The following is a 26581-nucleotide window of genomic DNA, read 5'->3' as shown; positions in this document are numbered from 1 at the left end:
GACGTCTACTCATATTTTAAAAGAAAAAAGATGGGGGCGCCTGGGTGGCTCAGTCAGTTAAGCATCTGCCTTCGGCTCAGGTCATGATCTCAGGGTGCAGGGATCGAGTCCTGCCTCAGGCTCCCTCCTCAGTGGGGAGTCTGCTTCTCCCTCAGTCTCCCTCCGTGCTCTCCCTCTCTCTCTCTCTCTCTCTCTCTCTCCAATAAATAAATAAATAATTTTAAAAAAGATAATTTATATCCAAACCAGAAAAACTTCATTCTTAGAAATTTCCCAAGTAAACGTCCTTTCTATCCCAATAGCTATGCTACTCTGTAGTGGGTAAGATATGATTTTAAGGCCACTGATCAACGCGCTCCTCCTTCCTTGTAATTCATGCCAAGGACACCAACATCTTTTAGACTCATCTGAACTGTGAAAAAGAAACACCCTTGCCACTTTTTTTTTTTGAACTTTTGGTATACTTAAAACTACGGATTTCTTAAACCTTGACAGCAAAAGCAGATCACTAATAGCCACTAGAAATCCAGGAATAATCTTTTACAACCAGTTTTTAATAGCAAGTATCAGAGAAAGCAAGAAAAATGTTTCATTTCCCTATCTACAGATGTAGGCACAAAATTATACAGTCAAAAAAGTTCATGTAAACTTGTTAATTACAGGAATAATAAACTAATGTTGAATAAAATTGGCCATTTGCCTTTTATTTATAACCCTTCATTTTCATTCACAATGACCCTCGTAAGGTACATTTATTTTCACACATTATTCTATACTTACAAAGATAGAAATCTACAAAATAAGTTTTAAAAGATCTCTGCAAATAGGAGACTTAAAACATTAACTGCCTAGTGTACTTTCTCATATCCAGTTTTCTTCCTGTCAAGAACAATTGGATAATTCAGGGATTGTCAATGGACCCAGGAATAAGAGATCATGATCTTTTTTTTCCCTTTACTGCTGAATAAAATAGGTCAAAATCCCAGCAAAAATCTCCTTACCCAGCAAAATCACTTTGGTAAAACTGTCCTTTTATGTAAGTTGTTTTTTAATTACAATTTTGTCTTTTAGGAAAATTAAAACATCCAAATTACTCTTCTGATCATTTTTAAACTCTTGGTTATTATGGCTCAAGAAACCAAAGCTAGGAAACATTGCAGAAACCAAAACCACACTGATACGACACATTTTATGTTCAGGGAGCAAAACGTGGCCAAGCTTGGATTTTTATAACTAACATCTGTTTATAAATCAGTCTGTCACACTAGTTTTAAACAAAATACTTGAATCCAAAAAATAGTGAAAGTGGATAATGGAACCTGAGCGTACACAGTCCCTGTAGGCACAGATAAAAAATTGGCACAAGAGAATGAGATGTTTTCATACATTCTGACTCAGATTTCTGTTGTTGTGTTTATTCAGTTTGAAAGGCTTACCATCTTGCTGGCCATGAAGAGCCTGAGGACTTTGCATTCTTTCCTCAAGATTGGAGCTAAGATCGGAGTTCACAGCTGACATCCGTGTTGAATCACTCATATCAAATTCATCACTTTCTATTGAACTTTCATCCTGAAAATGGTTTTAAAATATCATCAAGCATCATAAAATATAACACATTCAAATAGTGACCATTTTATCTACAGGGTCAATTAGAGTTTAGCCAGAAAGTAAGCTTTTACAGAACTCAGCAAAACATGTTACATATTAATAGATACCTGAAATAACAAATAATGTAATAATTTCTCCCTTTAAAGAATTTCAAGATTTGTGAAAAATCAAACAATGTATCTATGCACAGGCATATTTAAAAGGTAAAATAACGTGTTTAGGAAGGATGTAGTTGGTGAATTATCCTAAATAATGAAAAATGGATTTTTTTAATTAGTAAAAACTTCCTAGAAGAGTCAAATCACAAAATACAAAATATAGAGAAGTATATGTTTTGAGTCTAAAAATAAATTACTTAATAAAATATTATAAGCAAAAATCTTAGGATGCAGTAAGAAAACCTTAACCAAAATACTGTCATTGGCAAACAGGATGGATTCTAATAATTGACAAACTTACATGGCTAGATTGAAAATACACATTTACTGACAGCAAGGTTTTAGCACATCCCTTCTTTCGTTATAAGTGACTATACACTGTACTGTAACCCCAAAAAGAAGTTCTGGGTAGAAGTGTGAAAGACCCATTTCCCAAAAGCCAGGTCACCAAGTGGAGAAATTACCAAAAAGGCCAGTTTTCCAAAGACCCAGTTCATCAAAACCTGACAAAAATGAACTTAAATCCAATCTAAGATATTTTGCTGTAGCCATTTTACTGAAGCGAACTCCTGTTGGAGAATTGATTTTTGGCCAATGGTGGGCTTATGTAGGAAGAGGGGCCTGAGGAATCTGCTTTGACATACTGTAAGTACTGAATCAAAATCACCAGGTTTGACTTTAATTTATAAATGTCTGATCTGAAAGTTTAGCATTAATATAATAATTAGCAGCAGCTGTAGTTGTAGTGCTATTAATGTTACAGATAACTGTTTTTTTATATTTGTTCACTCACTTCAGCTTTATCACCACCTGTGAGTCAGGTCCCAGGATTCATCCCATTTTACAGATTGAGAAATTGAGGCACAGAGCAGTTAAAGAATGTATCCCACTATTATATACCAGAACCGGGATTTATATGAAGTCACTCAGGCTTGAGAAAATAGCTTCTTTGAATAGGAAGAGTTACCTTGGCTTCATAAATGACATCTTGTTTTCAGCAAAGAAGTTGCTATGGTTAGGGGACAGGAACGTTCTAGTAGACTAACAAATTGGCATTCTGATCCATAGGTCAGGTCAAGGTGATTTTGGTGTCCTTCCTTTACGAAAGGTCTGATCATGTCTGGGTCTACTGAGTAGCACTAGCTCTTCATTAATTCAGCAAGGAAATGCCACCCTGCGAGGCCTCTGGGCAATCAGCCACATAGACTTCTCCCGGCGGCATGCCCTCTCTCTCGGTACATTATGTTTTCTCCAATTCTAAATTCTAAGAAAATCCAAAGCATCTGAAATAAATATATATGTTAAAAAGAGAAAAAATAACAGAATTCAATGTGCACATCAATGTTATCAGTGTGTACCATATACATATACATACACATATATGCACACATAAGTGACAGATATTTATTATATACACTATATGTAGTGTCTACAATATGATAGTAATTTAGAGCACATTCTCTAGAGCCAGACTGAACTGATTTAGATCCATGCTCTGCCACTTAAATATGTTACCTTAAGCAAGTTACCTAACCTTTCTGTGCCTCAATTTCTTCATCTATAAAATGGGAATAATAGCATCAATCTCATAGGGCTATATATAAAGATTAAGGAAATATAATAATATTTAAAGTAGTGAGAACAATGTCAGATATATAATAAGTATAAAACTGTTTAATATTTTTATGTACACTATATAGGAAATCCTACAGCATATAATAGGATTCATATCGATTATATTTTATGAACACATACAAAAAATAAATTTAATAGTAAAGATGACCAACATGTATTTATAAAATAGCTGTGTATTCTACATAAACATAGTCTTTAGAATCAACATTTATTATATATACTACAAATAGCTAATTTCCAATATATACCATCTGATATATATTATGTGTGCATGTGTATGCATGTGTGTGTGTAAAACGTATGTGTATATGAGACTGTATGTGTGTTTAAAGAAAAGCTAGATACAAAGAGATCACAATCTCTAATCCACAGAATGATTATATAAACTTCTATAACGCATTATGAATAATCAACATTTTATCAGCAATAAATAACACTCATATCAGCATGCTTTTTAAGAAACGTGGACAATAAATTAAACGGTTATATAACCAAATGTACTTGGTATTTTCTTTTTTTAAAAAATCACCATTCTATTTATCATAAGTGGCTTAATGATTGTGACTATCTTAAATATTTTCCTCCATGATTTCCTATGAAATATAATTCATTTTTCCCAATTCTACTCATTAGAATATAAATTATCCAATTGCTTAGATTTAAGACCTTTAATGAAACTAAGTGCATGCATTCATTCTGTAAGTTCTATTCCAATTATTAAATGATTAAATTACTATCTTTTGTTGTTTGTTTTTTAAGAGGTGGCAAAAGTTTATAAAATACAGTACTGTGGGTTTTTTATTATCAACATAGAGGCAATGCTAATCACTCTGGAAAGAAATTACTGAAGATTTCTAAGAGTGAAGAATCAGAAAACTTTATTGATATGATATTATTTTATTTTATTCATGATCATCTGTAAGCCATTCATCTAAATTCTTCCCTCTGTGAGTATTTTATTCTGAATGATAACCAGAAAAAGAGTATTCACATCCTACAGTGTGACCTTATTCCTTATGTTACTAAAATCTTATCATAATGAAAGCTATGGCCAGTTATCATAGCATTTGCTTCCCTAAAACTTAATTTTTAAAAATTAGAACAAATATTTTACTATAATAATTTTATCCCGTCTTTTTCCTTTTAAGACAGTTGCTTGAAATTCAGATCCCTGATCTGTTCCATATCTTATTTTAGTTTTCAAGTTCCAGATTTTACCTCTAAAGAGTCTGTACCATGTAACTCTCCATTTCCATTGGTATTGTCCTGAGCTCATGTTCCCATTTCCTGAATGATGAATAATAGTCTCCTAGTTATCTACCCACCTCCAATTTCTTCCCCACCAGTCCTGTTCATTGACTACTGTTAAATTAATCTTTCCACTTCAGAGAGTGCCTCTTCTCTGCTCATAAATTTGCAGCTATATTCAAGTCAATCCAAATCTACCAAGTAATGTGTAAGCTGCTCAATCAAACATTAAGGGGTTTCCATAAGATTGCTTGAAAACTGCTCTCACCAATCCCTTCTTTGTTCTATTTTTCACTTACCTTATGCTCAAATCAACTTAAAGCCTATATTATTAGCCTTCCCATGAAATGTACCACCTCAGACCTTAGTGTGCATGAGGGTAGATACTGTTAAAAATTCGGATCACCAGGTGTCACACACTAGGTCTAAAATCAGAATCTTGGGGTGAGAGGACCTGCAACATGCAGCTCACTAAGCTCCAGGGGTGCCCCTAATGCTGGTTATTTAGCCAGTAATGTTCAGAAAAACATTCTGTGCTGATAGAATGGCTCTATAATACTCCCTATTCAGTCAGGTGACTACCATCCATACTTGGCTATTGAGCACTTGAAACATGGTTAGTGCAACTGAAGAACTGAAAATTTAATTTTCATTAATTTTAATTAATTTTCAATTAAATTTAAATGTCCACATATGGGCTGGTGGCTATCATATTGGTCAGTGAAGATCTGACAGTTCCTCATTGTTGGATCTTGAAAATAGTTCCAATTATTCACCATTAGCAATGCAACAAACATCCTAATATATAAATTGTTTTATTCACCACATCCCTTAGTACAAATTTCTAGTCAAAGCATATGAGTAACTTCTAAAAGCTTTTAATAATTACTGCCAAACTTCCTCCCTGTAAGTTTATCCTGGTTTAAACTCCGTCAACAATTTATAAGAAAGTCAACTGATCTTACATTGGATAAAGTATTTTGTAATCTTAAAGGGATTCCCACTCCTGTCTTTATCTCTCTTAATAGAATTTCGCATCTTCTTACAAACACACTTTCATTACTTACTTCATTTTCTCCCCCTCACTAGAAGTTAAGTTTAATAAACGTAAGATTTTTGTCAATTTACTCACTGTTTACCTCCATTATCTACAAGAGGGCCAGTTACATAGAAGGTAGTCAATAAACATTTGTTGAAGTAATTGAATTAACACATTAAAATTTAAATATAACTGATCACAAAGAAATGTATCACTTGAATTCCTTTTTCATGTGATTTACTTAATCACCTTCCTATCTTTCAATAATCATGACTTCTAAAATTTTGCAAAAAATGCAGTCACTTATCTGAATATTTTTAAGGCAGTGTACATCCAATTGGTATCTTCAAAACGTAAGGATGAGAGTTATTTTCCTAATCCAGTTATAAATTAAAAGGATCTACTTCCTTTGTGTGCAATACTTATGATTTTTTAGAAGCCAGAAAGATTCAGCATGTGTGGGCTGTATTGTTGGCACAAAGTTGATCTTCTTACTTTTTAGCCTAGAAATAAATGTACCAACATCTGAATGAGCTTCCTACAAATAATTTGACAGCTCTAGTTTATAAAGTTTTAAATTTTTTTCCAATTATATAATAAGTGATGGGAATAATTTTTCCATTCTCTGGGATAAATAGACATTAATGTTTTTTTTTAGTTATCTTTCATGTCTTTAACCCAATGATTTTACTACTATTTATTTAATCATTTATATGTAGCCATCTGGTAATATGAAATCCAAACTGCCATTGTACAAATGCAGATCATCTCATAGAGTGTACCCTTACTAGTTTTTTGAGATCAAACAAATTTATAAATACAGTTTTGAGATTAAACTTGTTCAAATACAGAGGAAAACAAAACAAAACAAAAAACCGAGTTTTAATAAAGTAAGCTCAACAAAGTAATACTGAAAGAATTTTATAATACTTCACCAAGTAATGCTGTATTTGAAAAATATTTAACCACATTTCCTGTTCTTGAGAAATTTCAAGAAGCAGTGTATGTATTAGCCTGTGAAACTATTCCTAATATTGATAATCCGAATGTGCCCATTAATTAATGGCTACTAAACTAGTTTAGGATTTCCCAAGTCCCTATTGCTACAGGTTTTGGGGGGAATATATATAAATTGGTCCCTGTCTTTGAGATTCTTTCACCAAACTGAATAGTTAATTAGTATCCTAGAGAATATTCAACAAATGTGCATTTGTGTCTAATACCTGCCAGCAAGCATATTTCTAGATTCTTACCATACAAATTAAACAGAATAACTTGAAACATCGAAATACCTCTAATTAGGAAGAATCACCGAACTTATCTCTAGAAAATGTGGAGAAGTAGACAAACTAATATATAGACTAATGAAAGGGAAAAAAAAGCATTAAAACCTATGAAAGATTTTGATGGTGGAAAAATTATTATACTTGAAATACCTATTAAAATGACTTTTTTTTTTTTTTTTTTTTACTTCAGGCAAAATAGCCTTCGTACTAAAGGCTTGGATACTTTCCTTGGATACTCACTCATTCGGGATGCTTTCCCCTGAACTTTCTAGCCCTTTACCAAGGCCGGCTTGATGGCAGTTAATTAAGTGAAATGAATCTTTCCTGGGAACGAACACATTCCCACAGAGCACTAAGGTAGCTGCGTTGAGACAGGGACTCTCTATCAAGGACTAGAAGTTTCTGCCCGTTTCTCCATCTGTGCAATCCCAGTGACACTCCTTTCATTAAAAAATAAATTACCGTCTTCACAATGCCGTCATGCTTAATACAATAGTCATGGTTATCAAACTTCATTCTGACTTGGAAGTAGATATTTCCGCTTTACCTCATCTTGCTGTGAGTTTAGCAGTTGCAATTTCATATGCTTCATATAGGCCATGGTAATGGGCATGTTGTAGTCAATCATGCTGGTCACCAAAGTGGGAGGTTTTCCATTATCTGTAATGAAACATTTTTAATGGGTATGAAAGTGATACCAATTCTACCTGTAATTTCAGAATGATCCAATTTGTTCAAATTGAAATAGGATTCTAGATACCAAGTCTTCAGGAGATTGGTAGCATTATGGATGGGTTGTAGGAAAAAAAATAACCATAAAAAGGTGTATGGGCCAAATTAACGCTACAGATAAATTAGCTACCTCTAACTCTAGGGGAGCTTTTTGATACCCCAGTAACAGTGGGTGAAGCCAATATAGTGATTAAACACAATTACCTGTATTTTTGTATTTTTCTCCTTTGCTGCATAACTACTTTCTCTATGTGCTACTTGAGTGAAAAAGGAAATTTGTGCAGTTTTTTTTCTTTTATCTTTTTCTTTTTTGTCTATTCATCCCCCAACATATGGGAGTGGGCTACCCTAAATGTATCTTTGAGATGAATTTAAACTCTGAGAGAAATTGATAGATTAGGAAAATCATCTAAATAATTTTTAATGAGAGCTAAAGACAAATTATAACTTGCACATAAAAATTTTCAGTTAGGGAGCTCCATACTACTCATCACTTTCACAAATAAGGAATTGGTAGGTTTAAAAGGACACTGATGGAACATCAATTTCCTTGCTAAATATATTTAAAATACCATGAAATACACACAATATGTGAAAGCTAAAATATTATTATAGGAAAAAAATTATTTGCCAGAGCCAAAACTGCCTTTCTTCTGAGAATGGGCACAGAATTATTCTGGAAGTGGATATTCAAAATTCACTGCCTCCTACTCCAATAAATGAGATGATCTGACTTGTTGAACTGTTTCAGTCTGCCACATTTTTATAAAAATGTGGGATATAAATTGCCACTATGAATAGAATTACTTTAAGTCTCACTATTTGACACTGTGGCTACCTTTGTGATCTGTTCCATCTGGGTTTAAATGCATTCTTTTCTGGCACTCTGAGCAGCTCATTAGAAACCGTGTCACCGCTTCTCTTGGTAGGAAGGCATAGCTCTCTGAAATCTGAAATGATTCACAAAATAGAGGTGTTATTATATAAGCTGACTGAGCCTGAGTCAACAGAAATGATCAGTGTATTTCCAAATAAGACGCATTATTCCATAATGGCAGGAAGCACAATGAAAGCATGCACTGCATACCATGCATCATTTCAAGAAATATCTATCCAACTTGATTGCATGTGTCTTAATAATAGCTAATAATGTGATGTGGAGAAAAAAAAATCAACCACATCTGGATGTATATATGTTTATATTTCTGCATTTCTTTTAGGAAAAGTAATCACAGTGTGCAGATAGTCTATAGTGAATTTTCCTTATTAAAAATTGTCAATGTTGTTTTTAAACTTACTGCTAGCACCACCATAGTTTTATCCAATTTTACATATATTTTAAAAAATTTAGCCCCAACTAGAAACAAGAAACTTTGGACTTTGAATTAATGAGCATTTCTTCGTTATGGCTTTTCAAAACATTTTAATTGAAAATAACAGATAATTCTAAGAGAACTCGTACATATTTACTGCAGTGAATCATCCCTTCCACAGAAAATGACACACCTGGAAATGCATTTTGGCCACTTCTTCCATTTGTTATCTTATGTCAGTCTTTCATAATTTATGTCCACAACAGCTCACACTGAGTGTCAGAGCAAGCTTTCCCCATACCCTATACAGAGTTTCTATTTTCAGAACCATGATCTAGAATCACATTAGAAATCAATACTCTTGTCAGTAATTTTTAAAATATTAACTTTTCAAAAACCAAGGTATTTCTCTTATCAAAGCAAATAACTTCTGAAGGGAAGCTGACAGATAGTTAAATTTCTCTAAATAAAAGCAGACATGGACTCAGGCAGTGCTACTAAGAAGTGTGATACAGGGCATTAGTCTTCCATCATCACACTAACACTGGTACATGAAATATGAGATAAAGAAGAAGAAATGAGTTGGGAATTAGACATAAATGCTACAGGCAATTTCTCAGGTGCACGCACAGCTGTTACGAACACTACTGTATTTTAAGTTTGTAGCTAGGAAAGAAAATATGCAGTTTGTGTATAGTTAAGTACAAGTCTACACCAATTCCATTAATAGTGATGGGGTCAACTTTTACTTATTCATGCTGTAGAAAGAGCACACCATTGAAGAAACCCCACATATTAAAATCCAAAATTGTAAAGCGTACTTTGCCTTGAATTTAATAATAAAATCAGTTTGCATCACTTATCCTAGATCAGGGCAAAAAAAGCCATAAGAATACCAAAGAGAAGGTATAAGTCCACAATTAAAATCTCTTGTGGCTTATCCATACACAGGTATTAAAATTCAGCTCTACTAGGGTTTTTAATATAACTATCCTCTGTAAATTAAAATTTGTTGTCCGGTTTTAAAACATACTTCTTCATACTGTACAAAGAATCATGAGAGAAAAATAAACAGAACAATTTGAAAGTATTTCATCAAACTGTTTTATATTAGTTATTGAATAAGGAAATATATACACAATTTAAATTCTCACTTTCTCTTATGTTATTTCCCTTAACTACACACACACACACACACACACAAATTTGATTCCTATTCATCTATTTTACTGAGGGAACTCACACCTTTGCCTGATTTGTTTATCTAACTTAAAGATCTTTTTTCTTTTTTTCTGACTCTCTGAAAACCTATATTAAAGCAATTCCGAAGTTAAAAAAAAATCCATGAGACATGCCTGGTCCTGATATTTTAACTCACATGGAGTCATAGTCCATTGGAACTATGGGGCTGACCAGTAAATTCAACAAAGAGGATTTGAGAAGAATGTCCGATTGATTTTCATAGAGGATTTCTATTACATCTTTCTCTACTTATATAAAAGAGAAACCTTCCATTGAAAAAATGATGGGCAAATGATGGACTTGAAGACATCCTGAATTTGCTTCCAGGGTCCTGATGCTCTCCACAATCTGCCCTTTTCCCGATGCTAAGAAGGCACCTGTGTAGGAATCCCTTCTAGACAGATTGACCATTGACCTGACTCAACTGTATTACTTGTCCTAGCATTATGTCGCTCCAAATCCATTTTTTTAATAATTATTATTAATCATATTACATTTCTTTTATAGTTTAACTCTGAAAAATAGAGTACCTGTAAGGGTCACAAATATGTTTGTGTTCATGTGTACATGGAAAAATATAAAGTCCCACTTTGTATCTTAGAAAAAAAATTCAGCAAGTCTTTTATCACACTATTCTCTGCAATGTTATTCCAGCACAGCACTTGGCATGTCACTCCATGTTGTGTAAGTGGATAAAAGCACTTACTTGGGGGGATTTTTCTTGGTGTTCAAAATCCATTTTATGGGGAGACCTGCCAAGGCATCCCACTCTCCTCAAATCCTTTCTTCCCCACCTCAAGCTCACTGGGGCCCGCAGACCCCGGAGTCTTCTTAAGCACAAGGACAAAAGACCCCCAGAACAGACTCATTACATCTCACACTCATTTCTGAAATAATATTTCTCTGGCCATGCAGGTGAAGACGGAAAATAATTTCTTTTTCCTTATCTAGAATTTTTCCTCCCTGGCTTCTTTGAATTTAAGAATCCTAGGCAACCTTCATTGCTGAAGTACTTAGAGTATTTTTAAAAATGAAGAAATATCCTTAAAAAGTTCTTAAATTATGGTACATTTGAATAAATACATTTCATAATTAAAGCCCTGTCTTTTGATCCTGTCGGTACCCTCCAGTAACCCCATTTAGAGATAACATTGAAAGCCCACACGTGAAGCCTCTTTAGAAATTGAGGCAGGGGCTAAATGCCCTTATGGTTCCTACTCTAATGAAAGGCTCTGTTTCCATTTGCTGGGAGTGAACATTTGAAATGCTAAGTCAACTTTAAATAGATATTCATAAGCAGTGATAAAACTCAGAGATGTGTTCTTCTGCTGTCCATTCATCAAAGTCCTAACATCCTTTATGCAATATGTAATAGCTGTTGCAAATAAAACCTGGAAGTAAAGGACCAAAATTGAAAAATATTTTGACTTGGATATTTGAAATACCATTCTACCAATACTATAATTAATTACATAAAATGCTTTAATCATGCATAAATGTCTTTTTCCTTGACCCACTCTTCAAATCTAATCCACTTATTTGTTTCTGGGATAGAAACTGAGCTTTGAATATAGAGGACAGAACATTTTCAAGAACACTGATGAGATTAATACTTCACTTGAAAATGTATTCTTAGAAATATCTTTATATTTTGGAAGGATAGAGAGTATTTACTTAGAATTTGTTCATGCAGAAACACTGCATCTTGTTAGTAATAAGAAGCAAAACAAAACACGAATGGATATTAGTCTTGCTCTCTCTGAACTAAACACTAAAAAGACAACTGCCTTATGACAAGGCACATATATATTTTTTTTTTTTTAAATTTTTATTTATTTATTTGACAGAGAGAGACACAGCGAGAGCGGGAACACAAGCAGGGGGAGTGGGAGAGGGAGAAGCAGGCTTCCCGCTGAGCAGGGAGCCCGACCCGGGACTCGATCCCAGGACCCTGGGATCACGACCTGAGCCGAAGGCAGTCGCCCAACCAACTGAGCCACCCAGGTGCCCCGACAAGGCACATATATTGCTTATTAATAGAAATTAACATCCAAAGGAAGGATGAGAACCTAACCATATAGAAATTTATAAACTAATGACCAAACACTATTTATTATGTAAATAATTATGAGGCATCTCTTTCATAAAAATGCTTTTTTTTCCTAAGAATCCAGACTTGTTTTCTTAGATTTATATAATGCTTTATATTTTTCATTGACTTTTTGCATTCATTATTTTAAACAGTAGCTAAACAGATCTGATAAGTGGATTGATTGGTATGAAGAGATGAAATGAACTGCCATCGTTACACAACAGAGGACAAAGCAAAGAGCTGGAACTCAAGCCTGGATCTCCCAAATCCTTGTCTATTTCTATAAATTGAATGGACCATGGTGGCCTTATCCAATAGAGAAATGTGTAGTGTCCAAGGAAAGCAGAAATGTCAAAATAGATTTTTAAAAATTGTATATTTCAAAAACACCTGAAGTATCAAAGTATCCTCACAGGACAAAGTCAGCACTTGTGAAACTTCACTAAACTTCAGTTATGGCTGAAGATTCTGTTGGTGTTGCTTTTTTTTTTTTTTTTTTAAGATTTATTTATATATTTATTTGATAGAGAGAGAGATAGCCAGAGAGGGAACACAAGCAGGGGGAGTGGGAGAGGGAGAAGCAGGCTTCCTGCTGAGCAGGGAGCCCGATGCGGGGCTTGATCCCAGGACCCTGGGATCATGACCTGAGCCGAAGGCAGATGCTTAACAACTGAGCCACCCACGTGCCCCCTGTTGGTGTTGCTTTTAACTTTGAAATAGCTACGGTTGAGAGGGGAGGAGATGTTGTGGCACAACTTGTTTTTTTCATTTCTTACCAGTTCTAAAGACCTTAATTCCTCTGTGTTTTGGACATCATTAATACTGTTTGCAATGAAAATATTACATCCTAGGTCCATTAAAACCAGAGTTCATCAATAATGCCAAATATCATGAATCAAATTATTATCATAAACTAGAAGTAGAAATGACTTCTCCCATCAAAAAAAAATATGGTAATACTTCTACATAAGAATAATGGAACTGCAGCATCTTTTGATAGAGTAAACAATAAAACTGGCCTCGATAGCAAAGACAGTATGACATTAGTAATCTAATGATAAAGAAATCCACCTGAAGAAGGCCTAATGATCAAGTCCCATAAGGGACACTGCTATTGATCTTCCACTTGTGGGTTAAAACAACAACAACAAACTACTGGGAGCACATTTTTGAAAAGTTTACTGGCAAATATTATGATTGAAAAGAGGATGGGGGGCGCCTGGGTGGCTCAGTTGGTTAAGCAACTGCCTTCGGCTCAGGTCATGATCCTGGAGTCCCGGGATCGAGTCCCGCATCGGGCTCCCTGCTCGGCAGGGAGTCTGCTTCTCCCTCTGACCCTCCTCCCTCTCATGTTCTCTGTCTCTCATTCTCTCTCTCACAAATAAATAAAATCTTAAAAAAAAAAAAATTAAAAAGAGGATGGGCATTTTACCTTGTCAATGTCCCTGCCACTCTGAAGAAAGAAGAAAATATTTTTTTCAAAATCTTACAACTATAAAGCCAAATTCTGGCTTCCTCTCAACACAGTTCAGTTAGGGTAAAAATGTCAGTGATCCGAAAGAATGGAAACAAAAGAGCAACTGTGGTTAAATTGATTTGCAAATCTTATCTTGTAAATTCAATAATATATAATTCTTAAAATTTTCTTACATTTACTTTTGAATAGCAGAGCTTTGTCTTCAGAAGTAAATCTTTCCTACCTGGATCTGAATACATGAAGTAACATCAAGTTAGAAAAGTTGAAGAACTTGGTCAGTTAATCAAAACAATGTAATAATAAACCATTGCTTTGCTGTATTTTCTCAGACTCTGTGTCTCACAGTTATATGATGCAAGTTTATCTCATTAACCCAAGCCATAAAATTTTGGTAACAACACAGCTAACAGAGAAGAATTTTAAAACAGGACTACTTGTCCTATGTCTTTCTTCCTCAGTCCCAAGCCTCTTCTCTATATTTAACTGTTTAATTTCTGAACATTTTCAGAAGAAAGGTGCTCTAAATGTATTCAGCTGCCACATATACCTGCAATACTCTGGTTCCTGTTATAGTAGAGAATGGACAGTTCTCAAAATTAAGATTCTCACTCAATATATGACAACTATTACTCACTGTTGCTGTTTTACAAAAAAGGAAATGCTTCCTAAATAATACATGTGTGTTTAAGTTTTCCATTAATTGAGTCCTTAATAACTGGATTATACTAAGCAAGGATTTTACATGGATTTTATCCTTTGATCCTCCCAACAATCCCAAGAATAGATTACTATCATCACCATTGTCATCTTTGTTTAAAAGATGAGGAAACTAAGCTTCAGAGAGGTTTTATAACTTGTCAAACAAGTAAAGAGAAAGGACTCAGGTGATAATCTGGTTTTGGAGACTATCCCCTTAATCACTATATTTTCTAGCCTCTCCTGCTTATCAGCATTAAAAGAGAGAGAAGAGAGAGAGAGAGAGAGACTGTCTCATCCATAAAGAGTTGGAATATTAACCTCACAGCCTAGGTTAATATCCTGAAATGTTTATAATGTTCTCTGGTGTGAGGTTCTTTGTAAGTTTAAGATGCTCTAGCAGGTTTGAGGCGACCATTCTGAATACAAGGGGCAGTCAAACTCTGTGTCTGGGCTTGGGTTACAAAGCTTCACAAGAAACACATCAGACTGCACACTAACAATGGAGAGCGCCACCTGGAGGCTATTCCGCAGAACTGATGGTTAAAGTGATGGGCTTTGCAACAACAATGTTGTAATATTTAACAGCCAGGAACTAAACGCATAGGACTTCCTTTTTAATAGAAAGTACAAGGAGTATGAGTAGCCTATTTTTAAAGGAATAAGAATTCCAATTATTTAAGGAAATTCACCAATAGAGAAGGCATGCTCGGCTTAAAATGCAAAACTAACCCATGAACTGAAATAGAGATATTACATGACACTGGTCATGTGCATTAGCAACCACTTTTTAAAGGAAAACAAAATGGCTAAAGCCAAAAGATTTATCCACCCAAATCACACCATTTTGTCCTAAGTTCACTAAGGTTTTAGCAAAAAACAAAACAAAAACAAACAAAATTAATGTTACTAAATATCAGTAATTTGGAAAACTAGGAGGCTCTGCTGAATTTCATTATAAATTCTATTCCATTCCATTAAATTACATTACTCCTCAGCTTGCTGCCTTGGTATAGTATGCTCCATTTCAGATACTGAGCCTCAGAGCAAATAAAACTGGTCTAATCACACTATTTTTTAAATTACCGTTGCCTTTATTTTATAAAAATGAGAATAGCAGTAATACTTTTATTTTACTGGAATGATAACATTAAAAACATGTTTGTTGCTGACCATGCAGTACCCTTACGGAAGAATTTGCGCTTGGGACCAAACTTTTGATATTTTCTCATATGTACACTCTTGAGATTCTGAACAAAAAATAAATTAGAAATAATCTCCTAGTGAAATTTATCTTGTTATATTTAGTATTGTGATATTTAATATTCTGCTATTCTATCACAAACCACCTGCAATGTACATAACTGGATAATACAACTATAGAAAACATATTTTTAAAAAACTAATAAAATTTAACTATCATTGAATAAAGCCTATAAATCTAAATGTTATTAAAGACCTCATATGTCCTGATTCATAAAGAAATAGCACACCATAGTCCAGAGAAACCTCTACTGGGGAATGGAATTCTTGGTACAGTGTAACATCTCTTATTCAACAAGGGCTACCCTGCCTTTATCTACTTTATGCATTGTGTATCTTTGAATACATTTGAAAAGATGGAATTCGGACAATTAAAAAAAAAGTTTGCAAATGTTATAACACCTCACTCGGATATTTTTCTAGGTGTATTACGAAATTGAAATGTCTAGCCAATGGTTTGCCCTTATATTTATATGGGTTCTCTATTACCCATTTCATGCATGAGAAAAGATGAGCAGTAAGCATCGTTGTACTTCTACAGAGGTAATTATTAATTTGCAGAGGTGCATATGGAAACTGTCTTTCAAAGATGAAGACATTTTTCACCTAAACATTTACTTCTTTAACAAATATCTACTGAATGCACAGACAGTATAATTATCCCTGCATACAGCTAGATATGGTTCTACACCACCAATGTGCCTGGATACATCAAATTATTGGACTCACCTATTGGTAAGTGTTTGATTAATTCCAAAGTGATTCTGAAAAATGCTTTCATCAGGACTCAACATAAATACCCTTAGGTAAAAAGTACACGCATAGCAATAATCAATTAGACAAAAAGCCAGATATTTGGCCTGCCTATATATCAAGTCTGCATTCACTCTGGACCTCAACAATTTTTGCTTCAAAACCCGAACTACTGTTAGGTTTTTTAAAAAGCAACTGAGTATAACATGGCAAAATCAGATCATCCTTACACTTATTTGGGACTTAGTACAGTTTTTATTTTGCATTACAGATGAGGGGAGGTGCCACAATTTTTTCTACCCTTAGGGTCTAGTGCTGATTTTTAAATAAGATTAATGGTAGTAGATAAAACAGCTTTGCCAATTAAATATGAATTCCAGATAGACATGCAACATTGGGACAAACTTCTATTAAAAATTATTGTTTATCTGAAATTCAAATATAACTGGGCATCCTGTGTCTTATTCATTAAATCTGGCAATTTCACAGGATACATTTAACTAGATGAATGAAAATATGAGTTAGAGCCTGAAAATAATTTTTTTTAAAGATTTATTTATTTATGAGAGAGAGGAGACAGGGGGTGGGAGGAGGTGAAGGAGAGAGAACCTTTAGCAGACTCCCCACTGAGCATGGAGCCTGAAGCAGGACCACAGGCTGGGCTTGATCTCAAGTTACACAACCCTCACAGATTTGTGCAGGCAAAGCAGTCAGGAGATGCTAACCATGTGCCACAGATGCAGAAATCATTGTGTGAATTCTTGAATTGCTCAACAACTGGCAAATAATGAAAACAATATTTTGAGATACTAAGTAGAAAACTGGCCAGAGATGGTTTCCTTTAGAAAATGCCTCTTAAGGGGGGAAAAGATGGGGGAGGAGAAGGAGTAGGAGTAGGACCCTATTCCAACCGGTCCCTGGAATTGAGCTGGATATCTACCAGATACTCCGAACACCCATGAAATCAGCCTGAGATGTAAGAAGATAAATATGGATCTCTACAAACAGAATATCACAGGCCCTTGGTTTCAAGGTATGAAGCAAGGAGCTGTGATTCCATGGGCACATATCGGAAGATAAATGGAAGGGGGAGGGAGCCTCGCCGTGGGGATCCTACACCACCAGTGAGCGACAACCTCCCCCACTGGGGACGGGGCACAGACTCGCAGACCGATAGTGGCAGGGAAAGGACTTTAGGGCAGAAACCCAGACGGAAACTGGAGCGGCGGGGTCGCGCGAGCGATCTGGGGGCAGCTGGCGGTTTTAGAAGCACAAAGGGCAGAGTGCCCCCATGCCCCAACCTGGAGGCAAGGACTGGGAGCCTGCTGAGGGGCACACAACCCAGGACGCTGCAGTTTATAGCAGCACAGACAGAAACGGAGATAGTGTGGCCTGGAGAGCTCACTGAAAAACAGACTGTGATCTCAGACTCCCCACTGAGCATGGAGCCTGAAGCAGGACCACAGGCTGGGCTTGATCTCAAGTTACACAACCCTCACAGATTTGTGCAGGCAAAGCAGTCAGGAGATGCTAACCATGTGCCACAGATGCAGAAATCATTGTGTGAATTCTTGAATTGCTCAACAACTGGCAAATAATGAAAACAATATTTTGAGATACTAAGAATTATTGGAATCCCTGAGGGGGTGGAGAGAGAGAGGACTAGAAGATACATTTGAGCAAATCGTAGCTGAGAACTTCCCTAATCTGGGGAATGAAACAAACATTCGTGTCCTAGAGGCAGAGAGGACCCCTCCCAAGATCAAGGAAAACAGGCCAATGCCCCGGCATGTAATAGTAAAATTCGCAAATCTTAGAACCAAGGAAACCATCTTAAGGGCAGTTAGGGGGAAGAGATTCCTTACGTACAGAGGGAGGAACATCAAAATAATGTCAGACCTATCCACAGAGACCTGGCAAGCCAGAAAGGCTTGGCAAGACATATTCAGGGTACTAAATGAGGAAAACAGCAGCCAAGAATACTTGATCCGGCAAGGCTTTCATTTAGAATGGATGGAGAGATGCAGAGCTTCCACGACCGGCAGAAACTGAAAGAATATGTGACCACTAAGCCCGTCCTGCAAGAAATATTAAGGAGGGTTCTATAAAAGTAGAAAGGCCCCAAGAGTGATATAGAAAAGAAATTTACAGGGACAATCTATAAACACAAGGTCTTCACAGGCAACATGATGACAATTCATATCTTTCAATAATCACTCTCAATGTGAATGGCCTAAATGCTCCCATAAAGCGGCACAGGGTTGCAGATTGGATAAAAGACAGGATCCATCCGTATGCTGTCTACAAGAGACTCATTTTGAACCTAAAGATACACCCAGACTGAAAGTGAAGGGATGGAGATCCACCTTCCATGCCAACAGACCTCAAAAGAAAGCTGGGGTAGCAATTCTTATATCAGACAAATTAGATTTTAAACTGAAGACTGTAGTTAGAGACACAGAAGACACTATATCATTCTTAAAGGGCCTATCCAACAAGAAGATCTAACAATTGTAAATATCTACACCCCCAACATGGGAGCAGCCATCTACATAAGCCATCTGTTAACCAAAATAAAGAGTCATATTTATAACAATACATTAATTGTAGGAGACCTCAATATTCCACTCTCAGCAACAGACAGATCATCTAAGGAGAAAATCAACAAAGAAACAAGACCTTTGAATGACACACTGGACCAGATGGACCTCATAGATATATACAAAACGTTCCACCCTAAAACAACAGAATACTCAAGTCTTTTCGAGCGCACAAGGAAATTTCTCCAGAAAAGACCACATACTGGGTCACAAATCAGGTCACAGCTGATACCAAAAGATTGAGATTATTCCCTGCATATTCTCAGATCATAATGCTTTAAAACTGGAACTCAATCACAAGAAAAAATTTGGAAGAAATTGAAACACTTGGAAGCTAAAGACCACTCTGCTCAAGAATGTTTGGGTCAACCAGGAAATCGAAGAAGAACTTAAACAATTCATGGAAACCAATGAGAACGAAAACACATCGGTCCAAAACCTATGGGATGCTGCAAAGGCGGTCCTAAGGGGGAAATACATAGTCATCCAAGCCTCACTCAAAAAAATAGAAAAATCCCGAATTCACCAACTAATTCTACACCTTAAAGAACTAGAGAAAAAGCAAAAAACGATGCCTAAGCCACACATTAGAAGAGAAATAATTAAGATTAGAGCAGAGATCAATGAATTAGAAACCAGAAACACAATAGATCAGATCAACGAAACTAGAAGCTGGTTCTTTGAAAGAATTAATAAGATCAATAAACCACTGGCCAGACTTATCCAAAAGAAAAGAGAAAGGCCCTAAATTAATAAAATTATGAGTGAAAGGGGAGAGATCATGACTAACACCAAGGCAATAGAAACAATTATTAGAAATTATTATCAACAACTATATGCCAATAAGCTGAGCAACCTGGATGAAATGGATGCCTTCCTGGAAGCCTATAAACTCTCAAGACTGAAACAGGAAGAAATTGACAATCTGAATAGGCCAATAACCAGTAACGAGATTGAAGCAATGATCAAAAACTTCCCAAAAAACAAGAGTCCGGGGCCTGATGGATTCCCTGGGGAATTCTACCAAACAATCAAAGAAGAAATAATACCTATTCTCCTGAAGCTGTCTCAAAAAATAGAAACAGAAGGAAAGCTTCCAGACTCATTCTATGAGGCCAGCATTGCCTTAATCCCCAAACCAGGCAAAGACCCCATCAAAAAGGAGAATTTCAGACTGATATCTCTGATAAAGATGGATTCCAAAATCCTCAACAAAATCCTAGCTAATAGGATCCAACAATACATTAAAAGGATCATCCACCACAACCAAGTGGGATTTATCCCCGGGATGCAAGAGTGGTTCAACATTCACAAATCAATCAATGTGATAGAACACATTAATAAGAAGAGAGAGAAGAACCATATGGCCCCCTCAATTGATGCAGAAAAAGCATTTGACAAAATACAGCAACCTTTCCTGATTAAAACTCTTCAGAGTATAGGGATAGAGGGAACATTCCTCAAGTTCATAAAATCCATCTATGAAAAACCCACAGCGAATATCATCCTCAATGGGGAAAAGCTGAGAGCCTTTCCCTTAAGATCAGAAACACGTCAAGGATGCCCACTCTCACCACTATTGTTCAAAATATTACTAGAAGTCCTAGCAACAGCAATCAGACAACAAAAAGAAATAAAAGGTATTCAAATTGGCAAAGAAGAAGTCAAACACTCTCTTTTCGCAGATGATGTGATACTTTGTGGAAAACCCAAAAGACTCCACCCCCAAATTACTAGAACTCATACAGCAATTCAGTAATGTGGCAGGATACAAAATCAATGCACAGAAATCAGTTGCTTTCTGATACACTAACAATGCAACTGTAGAAAGAGAAATTAGAGAAACGATTCCATTTACAATAGCATCAAAAACCATAAGATACCTTGGAATAAACCTAACCAAAGAGGTAAAGGATCTATACTCTAGGAACTACAGAACACTCATGAAAGAAATTGAAGAAGACACAAAAAGATGGAAAAACCATCCATGCTCATAGATTGGAAGAATAAACATTGTTAAAATGTCTATGCTACCCAGAGCAATCTATATCTTCAATGCCATCCTGATCAAAATTCCAATGACATTTTTCAAAGTGCTGGAATAAATCCTAAAATTTGTATGGAATCAGAAAAGACCCCAAATCGCCAAGGAAATGTTGAAAAAGAAAAACAAAGCTGGGGGCATCACGTTGCCCGATTTCAAGCTATATTACAAAGCAGCGGTCACCAAGACAGCATGGTACTGGCCCCAAAACAGACATATAGACCAATGGAACAGAATAGAGAGCCCAGATATGGACCCTCAACTCTATGGTCAAATAATCTCCGACAAAGCAGGAAAGAATGTCCAATGGAAAAAAGACAGTCTCTTCAATAAATGGTGCTGGGAAAATTGGACAGCCACATGCAGAAGAATGAAACTCAACCAGTCTCTTAACACCATACACAAAGATAAACTCAAAATCGATGAAAGACCTCAATGTGAGACAGGAATCCATCAAAATCCTAGAAGAGAACATAGGCAGTAAACTCTAGGACATCGGCCACAGCAACTTCTTTCAAGATACATCTCCAAAGGCTAGAGAAACAAAAGCAAAAATGAACTTTTGGGACTTCATCAAGATAAAAACTTCTGCACAGCAAAGGAAACAGTCAACAAAACAAAGAGGCAACCCACAGAATGGGAGAAGATATTTGCAAATGAAAGAGAAAAGTCTGGTATCCATGATCTATAAAGAACATCGCAAACTCAACAGCCAAAAAGCAAATAATCAAGTCAAAAAACAGGCAGAAGACATGAATAGACACTTCTCCAAAGAAGACATACAAATGGCTAACAGACACATGAAAAAATGTTCATCATCATTAGCCATCAGGGAAATTCAAATCAAAACCACATTGAGATACCACCTTACACCAGTTAGAATGGCAAAAATCGACAAGGCAAGAAACAACAAATGTTGGAGAGGTTGTGGAGAAAGGAGAACCCTCTTACACTGTTGGTGGGAATGCAAGTTGGTACAGCCACTTGGGAAAACAGTGTGGAGGTTCCTGAGAAAATTAAAAATAGAGCTACCCTATGACCCAGCAATTGCACTACTCGGTATTTACCCCAAAGACACAGACGTAGTGAAAAGAAGGGTCATATGCACCCCCATGTTTATAGCAGCAATGTCCGCAATAGCCAAACTGTGGAAAGAGCCGAGATGCCTTTCAACAGATGAATGGATAAAGATGTAGTCTATATATACAATGGAATATTACTCAGCCATCAGAAAGGATGAATACCCAACTTTTACATCAACATGGATGGGACTAGAGGAGATTATGCTAAGTGAAATAAGTCAAGCAGAGAAAGTCAATTATCATATGGTTTCACTTATTTGTGGAACATAAGGAATAGCATGGAGGACATTAGGAGAAGGAAGAGAAAAATGAAGGGGGGGAAATCGGAGGGAGAGGTGAACCATGAGAGACTATGGACTCTGAGAAACTGAGGGTTTTAGAGGGGCGGGGGTGGGGGGATGGGTTAGTCTGGTGACAGGTATTAAGGCAGGCACGTACTGCATGGAGCACTGGGTGTTATATGAAAACAATGAATCGTGGATCACTACATCAAAAACTAATGATGTATTGTATGGTGACCAACATGACATAATAAAATAAAATTTAAAAAAAAAAAGAAAAGAAAGAAAATCTCTCTCAACTTGGGGTGTTTACTGTGCTGTAGAGGTGACCTGAAATAGAGAACAGGGCTGCATTCTGATTATCACAGGAAGCTGGGTCGGTGTTGCTGGAACTTAACATTCAGACGGAAAGGATGTTAAATGGCTTGGAGTATTTGAAAAAAGCCAACTGCCTGCCCATAAGCCTACAGGGTCCAACTGAGAAATGTCACCTTAGGTTACACAAATAATTATACAACTAATGGATACATAGGACAAAAGATACCATGTTTACATGTACTCTACTAAAGAGAAAAAGCATACCAAGATAGAAATTTCTCGGTGGAAATTCCAAATTCTCAGAAGTAGCAGGTAGGTCAGTTTCTTTTGGGATTCACCTCCTCTCCCATTACTGTAGCCAAAGAGCAGAGCCATACTCAAACATGGCTGTGCTGTGTGTTGATCGGGAGAGGGCATTCCCAGGAAAATGAGGGGGAGGGGAGGGAAAGGAGTAAACAGATAAACAGATAAGAAATAGGCAAAGGCTGGTTTCTTTTTACCTAGTATGAAATGAAAACTGCTGCTGATAAAGCTAGTGAATAATAATCTCAATTCTGGGAAAGTCAAGAATGAAGACCTGGTGGGTGTTATCCATAGGCCAGTGAGGAGCACAGATAATACAAAGAAAGAAATAGATCTTTCAAAATCTAGTTAATAGGAAGCTGTTTATAGCATCTGTCACCCCACATGCAACTCTGCATTTTAAAAATCAAATTTCCATTATTTCAATCCTGTTTGAAGCAATTACTATGTTAAAACCATATATGTTATTTCTGAGCCTCATAAAAATCCTTCAAATAATACATGGCCAACTCATACATATAGAAGTCACCTAATCTGGGATTTAAACCAAGTACGGCTGACATCAAAACCAGCACCATTTTCTCTGTACTACCTCATACTAGTCATTCACAACTTATATCTTCTTCTTGTCATATTTTATCCCAATTAAATACATATATACGTATTTATACAAGTGCACACAGGCATATGCTTGAAGAAATTCAGGAGATTTTTTTTCTTTTTCTTTTTTTTTTAAGATTTTATTTATTTATTTGAGACAGAGAGAATGAGAGAGACAGAGAGCACATGAGAGGGGGGAGGGTCAGAGGGAGAAGCAGGCTCCCTGCCGAGCAGGGAGCCCGATGCAGGACTTGATCCCGGGACTCCAGGATCATGACCTGAGCCGAAGGCAGTCACTTAACCAACTGAGCCACCCAGGCGCCCTAAGGAGATTTTATTTATTATACAATGACCATACCCAGGAATACCTAAAACCTCTGGATCTGAGTGAAAATCATCCTCTAGGAGGCATGAATCATCCCCAGTAGTCAGAAAGCTGCACTGGCTCACTTTCACCACAAGGGTGCACTGAAGTAGCAATTTACTAGGTTGAACGTAAAGAGTTAATGGTTTCTTCAAAAGGTTAATTCCCTTTCAAGGAATAGATCTATTCACTGGGACATTATCGTTTAATACAAAAATTATTAATGACAGGTTTTGTGACATTCGTTGATGATTAACCGGTTTCAGTGAGCTCTTATGTCTTTTGATGATCTCCACTACCAAAAAGACAGCTTCTGAGTATGATGGATTTGCACCATTAATCTGCCCACCTGTGCTAATTCTAACTACACCTAGATGAGAAATAAATCAATTTTGATGAATGGCGGTATACTAGTCTTCTGCTTCAGAATGGCTGTTTAATAACTCTAATTGCCATGCCATTGATTTTTTTTTTCCTTCTGAGATGTTTTACACATTTGACTTATTAGGCTGAATATTATTTTTAGTTTTCAAAAACAATAGGGCTGCTCTAACATAAAAGTGGATCCAATATGATATGTCCCATGTTGAATTTAATGGTTGTTTCCAATACATAGAAATCACTTCTGTAAAACCTATGTATGTGTGGTTGTGTAGAATATGTGGGTATAAGTGTGTATCTAATAAAAATAAACCAATCTCTGGAAAAGTAAGTCAAGTGTTTACATCCTGCCTCAAAGATGGGTACATTATTTCATGGAGCACTGACGTTTTCCCTAGAAAGCAAATGAGGAAACTTTGTGTTAAATATTTTTTTTTACCTTATTGAGAACCCCCAAAACTGCATAAATCTGGGGCTGTGTTGAGTGTAAACATGGACGTGCACACTCTTCACAGCCATGGGATACTTTACTAGTCTTATTTCATTATTTCTATTTATAGTAACAACTCTGTATTGTTTAGCTGATATTAAAAAGGCAAGGATTTCACAAAGACAAGGAGAATTTATTCCTTCAACAAGTACTTATTGAGTACCTCCTATGAGATCGGCCCTCTGCTAAATGTGCTTATACAGTGGAGACATGGTCCCCCCATCAGCAGGAACTGTGTGATTTTTTTTTTTTTAAACATCTACTCTACTTATACAAAAACAAACGAATGAAAGGACGCTAACAAAAGGAGCATAAAATATCTTATCTATAACTGAGTAATATTTTGTACTCATAAACTCTCAAAGATAAACTAATTGTAAAACACCCTTCTAAATCACTGAATTGTTGTATAACATTATCACTGAACTCAATATTGAAGAGTGTCTGCAAAAATATTTGAATTTGGAATAATTTTAAGGTTTTTTCTATCTCTATTTGAATATCCAGAACAGTTGGTTATTTAAGACGCTGTAGTTTGTAATAATGAAATAAAAAGTATCATCTATATAAAAAATACAGGAACCTCTATTTATTTGTTATATTAATTTGCTTTGATATTTTTGCACATTAAGTCAAAGAAGATGGCTGATAGACATAATATTAATTTCTAAGTCCCACAGAATATTTTCCTCAACACTTATCTTCAGTAACACCCTATCCATGCATTTAGATCTGTGGCAGGGAAGGGAAGAATTCAAAATGGCAAAAGGAAGTGAGAAGGGGCAGAAGCACACATTGTTATATTCTATTAGTAAATCATGACTGAATAGTACTTTTACTAGGAAATCTTATTTAAATTTCATAGTTTTAAATCTAATACTTTAAATCTAATACTTAGTAATATTAGTTTTAGGTGTAGAATTTAGAGATTTGTCACTTACATATAACACCAAGCGCTCATGCAACAAGCGTCCTCCTATCTATTTTTAAAACAGTACTCTCATCTTTTAAAAATATTTCATTATAAGAAATGGTACCCTCTTTTTGGAAAATATTTTCAAATGAGGTTTGTAAAGGCTTTTTATCCTTGTCTTGACGACATGAGTTCTCAACTTCCAAATATCATACATGTTTCAAAAGCTATAATATGAAATGCTGCACTGGGATTCCCACAAAAATCAGGCAGATCCTACGCTACCTGGGGTGTGAGATGTAGGAATGTTGACTTAGAGCATCCCGCATTCCCTTTCTGTAGACTTCTCTATGGTTGAGTTAAACCCAGCTAGATACGGGAGACAGAAGCAAGTTTATGAAATGATTATACAAAATGCCCATGACTGCTAGCAGGCTATTTGTTCTCCAACTTTTCTTGCCCAGGGATATTTGAAGTCCATATAAAGATATAGGGGTCAATGGTTTAACCCAAATAATTTAAATCCTAACTGTAAAACTTGAGGCACTGTGATAGGGAAGGGAAATAGATTTGGAGAGCAAAGCCTCCCTGGTCCTAACCACAGAACTAGGTAGGTAGATATATTTCAACAGTAAGATCTAGCAAATCCTATTAAATGCTGTC

At 36.0% G+C, this 26581-nt stretch overlaps 1 protein-coding gene across 6 annotated transcripts in view; it reads right to left on the bottom strand.

Moving 5' to 3' along the window:
* Positions 1-26581, bottom strand: part of NOL4 (nucleolar protein 4) — a 414205-nt gene that overhangs the window by 286885 nt on the left and 100739 nt on the right. For 4 of the 6 annotated variants that reach the window (XM_044920884.1, XM_021686289.2, XM_021686291.2 and 1 more), the window contains 3 exons: positions 8545-8656; positions 7522-7634; positions 1437-1569 (listed from right to left, as the gene is read on the bottom strand). In XM_044920884.1, coding sequence (XP_044776819.1) covers positions 1437-1569; positions 7522-7634; positions 8545-8656 — 358 coding nt within the window. Of the gene's footprint in view, positions 1-1436; positions 1570-7521; positions 7635-8544; positions 8657-21617; positions 21648-26581 lie in introns of all 6 variants that reach the window. The other 2 variants (XM_044920883.1, XM_044920885.1) reach the window with 1 other exon arrangement.

The sequence above is a fragment of the Neomonachus schauinslandi genome, chromosome 14, assembly GCF_002201575.2.
Source record: "Neomonachus schauinslandi chromosome 14, ASM220157v2, whole genome shotgun sequence".
NCBI lineage: Eukaryota > Metazoa > Chordata > Mammalia > Carnivora > Phocidae > Neomonachus > Neomonachus schauinslandi.
Note: the sequence above shows the minus strand (reverse complement) of the source record. Positions and strands in the feature narration are given on the sequence as shown.